At 44.4% G+C, this 10,933-nt stretch overlaps 1 protein-coding gene across 1 annotated transcript; it reads right to left on the reverse strand.

The window, feature by feature from the left end:
* Positions 1 to 1,773: 1,773 nt before the first annotated feature.
* LOC119269341 (probable LRR receptor-like serine/threonine-protein kinase At1g51810) lies at positions 1,774 to 8,274 on the reverse strand (the record flags this gene model as incomplete). The annotated part of the gene is made up of 11 exons (XM_037551141.1): positions 1,774 to 2,739; positions 2,823 to 2,882; positions 3,770 to 3,899; positions 4,161 to 4,399; positions 4,516 to 4,673; positions 5,632 to 5,712; positions 5,788 to 5,853; positions 5,937 to 6,008; positions 6,227 to 6,371; positions 6,854 to 7,353; positions 7,553 to 8,274. Coding segments are annotated over 11 exons (2,823 nt in total), but the record flags the coding sequence as incomplete, so codon positions are not given.
* Positions 8,275 to 10,933: the final 2,659 nt, after the last annotated feature.

A 10,933-nucleotide genomic window follows, 5' to 3' on the forward strand; every position in this document is an offset into this window, starting at 1 on the left:
CAACAATTTTAGTAGAAGCAACTAGTAATTATCCAAGATTCGATCAATATACGTACTCGGGCCCCCTATACTTGAATTCTGGCTCTGCCACCGCTTGTTGTTTTAAGAAAAATAGAAAAATTTGGCAAACGAATCATGGGACTATGATTGCCCATTTTCTATTTAAAAGATGAACAAAATGGTTGCACATGAAAAGAAGACGTAAGACAAGCGTGACAGAGCTTGAGATTTTAATAAACACCTACTTTTCGCAAAAAAAACCGATCACCTACAGGTCAACAGATCCACCATCAGATATGGCGAGGCGAAGCGCACGACCGTTTGCTCTTGTCGGATCTCGGGGAAACTACTAGTTAACGAGCACTCCTTCGGAAGCCTCACAACGATCAATGTCACTTGACGCGCTTTCAGACATTCATCACGTATCGCGTTCTGGGTGCTCCCTCCGCATTTTATTTTTATTTTATTTTTTCACACGCGTTTTTGGCTATTTAAACGGTTTTTTCTATTTTTTGATGTTTTGGTTTTCCACCGATCTTCCTTAATTTTTTGATAAAAGATTAAAAAAAAATTGCGTGAAAAAACACGTTTTTTCTTTCACGAGAGTCATGGTTTTGCTTTCGCGAGAGTCACAACCATGCCTCTCAGAAATGAAAAAAACACGTTTTCTGTTTTTTTCCTCTTGCCAGAGTCACGGTTTTGTTTTCGCGAGAGGCACGGTTGTGCTTTCGCGAGAGTCACAGCGGTGTCTCTCGAAAACAAAAAAAAACATGTTTTCTTTTTTTTTTCTTTCGCGAGAGTCACGGTTTTGCTTCTGGGAGAGGCACGGGTGTGCTTTCGCGAGAGTCACAACCGTGCCTCTTTGGAAACAAAAAAAATACGTTTCTCTTTTTTCTTCTTCCGCGAGAGTCACGGTTTTGCTTCCGCGAGAGGCACGGGCGTGCCTCTTTCGGAAAGGGAAAAAACCCGTGCTTCCTATTCGATTTTTCATCCGGTTTTTTTCGTGAAAAAAAGTTTGTCAAATCTATCAACATGTGATCTAGTTTTGAAGATCTCGATGCGAGGAATCCAACGGTGAAAACGATTCGAAATTTGAACACATGGATATAAGAGATAAAACATTTTAAATAAACAATTTTTTTTAAAAAAAACTCTTATATTACGACAAGTGACGCGCTATATATGCACTACTTATCGCAACCCAAAGAGTTGGAGTGATCTCGGCCGCTCGATACTTGGCAGTGGCGTGGGTCGACTGGGGCGAGCAAAGATAAAATACGAGGGGTTCCGCCTCACGGATGCCCGTGGGCCGTGGCCGCCTGCTGGGCTTCTTGCGCGGTTGTGTCCACGCTGTAACTTGACAGGTCAGTGTTGCTAAAAAAAAAAAAGACAGGCCAGTAAGGCCTCACCCCTTCGCCGTCGGGCACGGCGGCGGGGGTCGCCGCCCACTTCGACTCCACACCAGGGCACCGCCGCACGCCCATCGATCGGGCAGCACCGGAGCTGCTCTACCGCAGTGATGTGCTGCCCCCAATTTCTCGTACAGCTCGGGTTTCGAGGCGCAGGCGCTGCAGCTCGCGGACAAGTCGAGGAACTGCCCATGGCGCGAGCGGCGAGACTAAGGTATGTCATGTGCCATTTCTACTCAGGTCCTCAGGCTCCAACTTGTGTGCCATCGCATGTAGTGTTGTGTTAGTCGAAAAACTCCGGAGACGCTCGGATGATTTGGTGGAACAAACAAGTACTTTAGATCTGAATCCACATGCTCGCAATAGAGAATGGGGAATAAAAGGCCGAATCCTTAGGCGGCAATGTGTACGCAGACCACTTTGTCTTAGGATTGCTGTGGACCTGATGTACGGGCACTAATTAATGGGCCACCGAGTTCTCAAATGGAAGGGGTTAGGTCTTGATGCACGAGCAGCTTCATGCTTGAGCACTATTACCGGTAGAAACAAGCAATATTAGAATCTGAAAGTCATACAATTACTAAACTCCAGTTTACGGACGATCAATGGCAACACAATTAAGCAAATTACCAAACATTATCTAAGAGGATCCAACAAGAAACACACTAGGCGTCTCCCTTTCACCGTCCAGAAAAGAGGCTCGTTTGTGAAATCCCATTGGTATAGCCAGACTGGAAGGATATCCCCTCGTTTCTTGCTCTTGAAATCATCAGCCGGAACTGCCTTGGAATTTCAGTATCCATGGAGTCCGTATGTCGAGGGGTCCCAGAAACAGCTGGCAACCACACTTTGAGCCTTGAAGCAACCTCGGTCATGGTCGGCCTGTTGATGGCTGCGTTTTCGAGGCAGTTCATGGCCAGGTCCACTACACTCTGCAGGGAAGTGGCATCGTACAGATCCAGCAGTTTCTTGTCTGCAACATCGTGAATGCTGCCGTTAGCTATCTTTTGCCGCACCCAATTTGGTAGGTGGACAGCTTGAGGGTCCATAACTACTGGGGATTGGCCGGTGATGATCTCCAAGAGCACGATGCCGAAGCTGTAAACGTCTGTCTTGACAGTGAGTTGGAAAGTTGCATGGTACTCAGGGTCGAGGTAGCCAAGAGTGCCAGCAGCAACAGTAGATATGTGTGTGTGGGCATCGTTAAAAGCCCGTGAAAGCCCGAAATCAGATATTACCCCCACCATATTCTTGTCCAGAAGGATGTTTGGGGTCTTGACATCTCTGTGCACTATTGATGGGGTGCATGCCTTGTGTAGATACTCCAGTCCTGTAGTTCATTAGGACTCATACTTTATGAACACACACATACGTACATGACCTAAAAGGTAAACATGTAATTGAAATACAGACCTTGCGCAGCATCAAGGGCAATATGAAGTCGCTGTTCCCAGGTCAAACTATAGTCATCTCCTGCAATCAAGATGTACCAAATTAATGTAAGGGCCATCTGATACGTGAATTGTAGCACAAATACTGGGTTTTGCAATATTTGCTCATAATTTCCTAGATCGATGATGATTCCACACACAAATGATTAACCATAGCATCAATTTTTATGATAAAGAACCATAGCATCAATTAGCGCGTTAAGATCTAAGACCTGCATAAACAGTCACTTTGATCTTCGAGACCTCACTCCTTTTCATTCTCTTTACCAGAGCATTTTCATATACAATTCCAGTTAACAAGGGAACCTAGATATTGGAATTATTCTTTGAGTATTTATCTCTCTAGTTTCTTTGTTTCTTACCGCCGTTTGAAGGTGTACAAGTTCATAATTTGTGACTATCATGTTATGGTTATGATGTAGGTAAGAATTTATTTGTGGTATCCCCAATTTGTTAAGAATATGCAGCTCTAAGAATGCAGCTATGGTTGTCTCACGTATTAGTCCAATATCCATACAGAGTAAATCATGTCTACCAACACAACTGTATTGACTAGCAGGAGCAATAACGGTTTAGGCAATCAAAGTACACCTTTACAAGAAAAAATAGTTTTGAAACTCCTGATTGCAGTACCATGTCAAAGCCAGAATAGTTTGATTTTAGAGTTTCTTTTTTATACTTATGACCAGGTCCTGTCAAAATTTACTTTTTATACTGTGAAGCACGATATATTTGTAAAATTTGAAAAGTAGGTGATTCCGAAGTTCTTAATCAAAGCTATTGACATCTGGGTCTCGTGTAGTTATTGGGTTCTCGAGAAGTAAAACCCTGAGCGGGTTTAGGTTTGATTGAATGATTCAATTTTACTGAGTTAAAGTACAATACATTAAAAAAAAATAAGAGAGAAACCTCCTTTTAAAAGCTGTTTAAGATTTCCTCTAGGCATGAAGTCATAAACGACTGCAAGGCACTTCTTGTTCTGGCAATATCCTTGCAAAGTCACGAGATTCTTGTGATGAACTTTGGACAAGGTTTGCACCTGTGGTAATAGATATAGTTACCAAACATCCTAGAACTGAAGCCAGTTGTATCATTTTATTCAATATGGACTGTCGAATTGGTTTTAGGTGTTTTGCAGACCTATAGTTTTACTTTTGGATGACTTGTAACAAACATTGGAGTAATTGAGACTGTAAGCATATATGATGCAGAGAGCGGGGGTAATAAAGCTTCCAATTCCAAAAAAAAAAGTTTCTATTTGAGAAAGTAATGTTATAGCCTAGTTGGTTTTCTGCAATACCTCAGGGAGGAAGTCTGTTGATTCTGATATTGATGTCTCCTTAAGCACCTTAACAGCTACCTCATCACCATTTTCCAGTGTGCCATGATAAACAATACCAAAACCACCTTCTCCAATGATTGATTGGAAGTCATTAGTTATGAACTTCAGCTCTGCATACGTGAACCGTCTGATATCAATATGTAGGGGAGTCTCCTCCTCTTCATACATAGCATACTCTTTATCGTCTCCCGACTTCCCTGCAGAGTCAATAAGTTGTGCTTTATTTGAAAGTTTAGGTCTGAAGCTGCTTTCTAATGTCTACCACCTATCGCATTCATGAAAAGGAAATTTAGAGCATAGAACTTTGCTTTACCTTTCCAGTATAACTTCCAGAGTGTGCCCATCACTACTAGGAGGGACACCAGTACCACAGGAACTATCACTGCAATGAGCATGACGGGTGTGGTGCTCTTCTTCTTATTTGAGCAATACGTATCTTTGAATTTTGAGCATATAGGATTGCCTTCTAATCTAGTGGCATCATTACACACCATATAGGAAATATGAACTTATAAGATGTTAGCTATGACGGCTCTCCAGAATTATGATTAGAAGATGCCTCAGTTTTCTAACACGGGTAATGTGCTAAACATGTATGCACTCCGAAAGAACTAACTTCATGCTTTCTCATCTATGTATTCTAAAAGAAGAAACTTCATGGTTTGTAAATCAGATGCAGTTACTATGGTCTTTTTATACCTCTCCTATTGGTTGCCATAGACAATAAAGCGTTTATAGTTACTAGATGCTCGTACATGTAACTGAGGGCATGTTTGGATCAATGCAAAGCTCTGTGAAAGTGTGGCTTCACACACTTTATGTCACCCAAATTGGTTATCACAACTTAGTCATGTATACGACTTTCAATTGGTACAAAATATCCATGCTACTGCGCCTGACATAACAGCTCCTGGTGCAACAACAATACAACATGTACCAGCCTAACATGGGGAGGCGGCGAGTTAGTAGCAGTAGGTGGCAGAGGGGCTTTGTTACCCAAGTGGGGCTGCTGTGGCATAAAGTTAGATACTTGTGGCACACAACAAGTATAATACTCCCTCCGTTCCTAAATATAAGTCTTTTTAGAGATTTCAATATGGACTATATACGGAGCAAAATGAGTGTATCTACACTCTAAAATATGTCTATATACATCCGTATGTAGTTTGTATTGAAATATCTAGAAGGACTTGTATTTAGAAACGGAGGGAGTACCAACCAAACTGTGGCCGGAGGAAGTCCAACTTGTGAAACTCTAGTTTGGTAACGTGTGGCATAGTTGTTGTGCAAAGACTGTTGCTAACCCTTGAATTTTTTTCTATCAGGCTCAACCCTGTTTCTTTTAGTTTGAGTATCTATTATTTTTATGCAGTAAGAAAGTGCAACATTCAGTCAAAACAAAAAGGATTGTGCAATAGAGCATGCAAACCTTAAGTCAAGCAGACCAGCCTGATATCTTTGAAGAATAGAATGAGGGATTGGTCCATCGAGCTGGTTATATGACAAATCGCTGTAAAATAATAGTAAAACCATTATTTAAAATTTATATCTTGAACCAAATATTACAATCAACACAGAGACTTACAAAACTTTCATTGACTTCATTTCGTACTCTGGAATACCTCCTGTCAAATTGTTGTGTGACAAATCCCTACATGTTTTTTGTGCTTAGGGTCACAAAGATGTCAACATAATCTCATTTAGTCCATTAATATTTTGTGGTAGGTCACTTACAGGGTTTCCAGTGATACCATGTTCATGAATGATATGGTTAATCCACCTTTCAGTCCGCTGGTAGACAGATTTCTGCAAAAGAAAAATCGTGTAAATACAGATCTGTTAATTCAGTGATTGTTTGTCAGACTCTGTCCAATAATATAGTAAAGATGGCTGTGAGAGGCCGGGGGTTATCCTCCTTTTTGAAAAAAATTATATAACACAATGCTCTTAAAAAATTGAAAATATTGAATTTTGATGTTCAGCTTCCAAAATGTATATGGTACAAGTCCCTGTTAGGTTCTTACACTGCGACAATCCTCGGATTCGGGTTGCTCTTAGAGTAGTCGCAAGTCAAACCTTCCCAGGAATACTCTCTCGGTGAGCATGGATCACCATTCCAGTTTATTCGTGCCACACTGTAGTGCTTCTTGACTTCTTTCATGTATTTGACTACAACAGAAAAAAGAAAGGCAATGGAAACAGATAGAGCGGAATCAAAAGGCTGTATACGTTGGGTATGGGGGCTTATATACTTTAAAAGAGACGAAAGCTGTGAAGGAAGAAGTCACGAAAGTATTTCCTATGGGAGCATTATCTTTTTGTAGAACTGAATAAATTGCATTGATTCATTTCTCTAATATTGAATTGGCATGTATAAGATGGCCTATTTAGCAGTTAAGATGGAGTACTAAATCAGTTGGTTGATGAACTTGATGTATTTATTACTTTGCTGGTGAAAATCCTGACAATGACAAAATGGTTTTGGGGATCTCAGGGGTCTAGACAGTCAATAACATTTTTAAAAGCATTGATGATAATGTGAATAAACTGCCGGAGGTGTTCAAGCAGTTAAACCTACTGAATAAACTGCATGATGATAATGTGAATCTACCACAGGCACACACATAGTATATGTATACTTGGTGTCTTACCGTCGTTGGAGTCAGTGGTGAGGTTATCCATCCGGACGAGAGAGTACAGCTCGAACGCATTGATGAGCGGTGGGAGCACCGAGTTGTTGGTCTTGTTCAGGAGGAAGGAGGCTGCGGGGTTATGCAAGAAGCGCCCATTCTGGTGCATGCTGTCCACCTGGGATCGCGAAGGTGAGAAGTCTGGGAACAACATTTCGTCGCCGCTGTAGATGTTGAACGACCTATTTGGATTGTTGTCAACGACCTCGGCAAAGTGGAAGATCGGGAGAAGCTGCAGGTTCGTTGGGTCCAGGTTGGGACCCACTGCCACATTGATCTCGAAGAAGGAGTAGTTTGTGTCTAGGGTGCTGGCCTGCTGGAGGATGCCCTCTGGTACCTGGAAGGTGTTGTCGCCGGGTAGCCTCCTCACTGGACTGCTAGTGTTTAGGGTCATCCAGGGGTAGGTGTTGTAGGAGAAAGACCAGCCCTCCCAGAACCGGTCGTACCGGTCCAATGGATATCTGCTTCCCACATAAAGACATTAGTTTTTTATTAGTAGAAGCGATTGCAAGGATTCAGGAAACACAAAGACCAAATTTAAACCGTTGTACCGCTCAAATAAATAAATAAATAAGACATTGTCAGGCATAATTAAGATCAAGTTAAAAAAAGATCAAATTTCCAATATTATTATTATTGTTGATGCCAGTCTTCTCTCACCTTGTGATAAATTCAGTGGCTTGACCAAATCTGATCCGTCTAAAATAGCTGATTGACACCGAAGAATTCACAAAAGGGTACATCACATCTTGCAGTGGCCTCAGCTCCAACGAAGACACGAACGGTGTCCCTGTACCGAAGTTTATGAGGCAGACCGATAGGTTGTTGCCCGGAGCAACGGTGAGCACCTCCTTCCATATTGTGCTTGATGGATCCCAATTGGTCAAGTTCACCGCCTCCCAGACATTGACACCGATATGCAGCCCAAACCGAAAAACCGATCCGCTCATAGTACTGTTCAACCCATCATAGTTGCCATAAGTAAACATAGCCCTCACCAAAAACTTCTTACCAGTGGCGGATAGCAGCGTGTAGCAATTCCTTGAGCCCTGAGGGAAGCTCCTCAAGGTTTTTTGTTGCTCATTCGCGGCATCATCCATGAACTCTGTTGAAATCTTGTGGCTCAATCCACCATCGACAAATCGATGATCAGAATGGTATTGTATTCCTGTTGTGCTGTCCTTGTTGGTGCGTCTGTTTCCGCAATCGATGCTTATGAACCCTGCACAAGGAGAATATGTATCAGTTTTATGTGTTTCAAGTTTACGATCTAAGGAAAGATCACGACTAGTGTGACAGATACTCAGTAGATAATAATATGTTATCGCTAAGGCTTCAGTAAAGTGGGATTTCTTAAATTGCACTCCAAAGTAAACTAAAAAATGCAGTGGGGCACATTACCCGAAGTAGACTGGCCATAGACTCGGGTCATCATGAACAGCAAGGCCAAGATCCCCGTCAGTTTTCTACTTGCTGAGCAACTGAAGCTGATCACCATGGTACCCTTGGGTTCTTGCAATGTTTGCAAGTGGTCATGCAAAAAATAAGCGTTTGTGTTTCTCTGCTACAAATGTACTGTCTACGCAGTTCTGTTCATGATTCTGTACGTAGTTATATAGCAGAGAAACACAACTTAGTACTATTTGGATTGACTTGGCCTCGGCGCTCGATTAACAATGTGGATGAAACAAAACGTTCTGTTCATCAGTAGGTAGCCTTTTCATCATGTAAGAAATGCAACTTGCATCTCACCTAAAAACTGAAAATGCAACTGGCCAAGTTGTCATGGAGTTTAGTTTGACTGGATCTGCGCTAACGTACTGCCCATCAGCGTCATAACGAAGTCCCAGCTCACGATTGATGCATTTTTTCTTGGCGAATACGCATAGCATGCGTATCATCCATTTAAAGAAGAGGACGGCGAGATGCCGGTTACGAGATGGGTTCATTTTTGGCGAACCATGCATGCGGCTTGCTCCTACAGCGATGAACCAGTCTACTGTGGTAAATTCAACGAGAGTAACAAAGTGTATATCAGTAGATCAGTAGTTTTAAGACAAAAAGAAGAGGGCAACTTGCAAGACCAGTTCGTCGACGTTGGCCAAACCCAGCGAGACCTAACTCCGCTGACGTAAGAGTGAGCGACAGCACGCATGCCGGCATGCGTCCCCTCAAGCTGTGAAATCTCAATTGGTTGTTTTACCCGTGAATTTTCCATCAGCATGCGGTTGGGCAATGCATGTCGGATTCTGATGTTTCCTGGGGAGGACGCAGCGCACTTCCAGTGTTTTGTGGACCAGCAGGCCCCGCGAGCAAAGCTCTGGTAGCATCTTGCAAAGCGTTGTTTCAAAAAGAAAAAGACCTCTTGCAAAGCGGATCAAAGAAAACTACAGAACAAAGCTAAAGCACCAACAATGTACAAGACATACGTACATGCCAGTTTACAGACCGATGAGCGGAACTCAAGCTGCAGGTGGAGGTGGGACTAAGTGGGACTAATTATCCCATCCCACTTAAGTAGCATTAGTGGACTCTCATTGGATTTGAAAAATATTAAGTGGGCTAACCCTATTAGCCCATTGGGACCCCACCATAACCCACTATTTACTTGAGCCTTGAGTTTGTCTCAAAAAAAAAAAAACTTGAGCCTTGAGTGCCCAGCCGAGAGTGGATAGAGCAAGCCGCACGAGTGCACAAATTCCAGGCGGCGGCGGTGCTCCACTTCGCCGCCGCACCTTCTTGGCTACTCCTCGCACCACCACCTCACACCTTGCCCCTCCTCTGACTCAGACGTTCTCCCTCTTTGCCTTGCTCCGCCGTCCCCATCAAGAATCACCGGTCCCTTCTCTCCAACTCGGGAGGCGCCGCAGCGTAGCAGAGGTACTCCGAGCGCTGCTGCTGATGGACGCCGTCGCCACATCCCATCCTCTTTCGCCTCGCACTCAGGTCCTTTCGGTCTCCACTGCCTCGCATCTTCTACCCCGGTCGGACGCGACCCCTAGGTCATCGGCTGCAGGTAGTCCATCAGATTCATTCAGGCTCGATTCATGTTTCTCTTTCTGTTAAGAGTCAAGACTCAGATGCTGATGGATTGCTCATGTATTCAGATGTTTGTTTTCCTTCCAAGTTCAGAGTCAAGATTTACTAAAATTAACTTTCCCCCCTTCTGTTTCTATTAGAGATGTACTGATTCATGAAGAGAAAATTTGTAGTCTGTAACTGGCAATTTGTGATAATACAGCAGGTTCTTTCCTTCTTAGTCCATGTTTTTAGTTGCAAATGCATTTGTTAAGTGGGATCCCACTTAGTCCCACATAATTTATGTTAGTTTTGGTGGGGTGCCCACTTTTTTAACACCAAACCGTATTGGGACTAGGTGGATTGTGGTGGGACTCCCACCTACAGTCCCACTTGCAGCCTGAAGCGAAAGCATAGGAGTGGCGGAACCACAACCAGAGGCTTCGAAGAAGCTGATCCAAAGCAAACTTGCGTCACGTACAGAAAAGCATGGGGTTTCATGACAGAGGCCCCCACCGAACTACCGCCGAAGAGAGCCCACTGCCCTCTTGCTCTGGACCGTGGAGTGGGAACCATGTGGGTGTAGTTTTGACCAGAAAGCTTACGACGAGGACCCGTGTCGAGGATAGGGGACAAACAAAACCACCAAGCGATGGTGCCAAAGAAGCATCGGGTCAAGATCCAAGCCTTACCCCCTGCCCTGCGTCGCTCCCCCGCGGGCGACCCAAACCTAGCCGCCAGAACCTACCCCCACCCGCTCCCTCTCCCCTCGCCGCCGCCGGCGGGCGCCGCCGGGCAAAGCCCGCGCGGTGTCGGTGGCGGCGGGATCTCCTTCGCCCTTGGCTGGAGCGGGGGCCGCGGGGGGCCTCTTCTTCGCTCAAGACGGCGGATCCCGGAGGCCGGCGTGTCGGATGGCGCTGCTGGCGGTGGTGGCGTGGGGCAGCGCAGCCGCTGGCCGGTGGAGGCGCGTCGTCGTGGCGGAGCGCGCGTGCCGGTGACGGCGCGGCGTTTCTCTCGTGGCGG

The sequence above is a fragment of the Triticum dicoccoides genome, chromosome 3A (assembly GCF_002162155.2).
Source record: "Triticum dicoccoides isolate Atlit2015 ecotype Zavitan chromosome 3A, WEW_v2.0, whole genome shotgun sequence".
NCBI lineage: Eukaryota > Viridiplantae > Streptophyta > Magnoliopsida > Poales > Poaceae > Triticum > Triticum dicoccoides.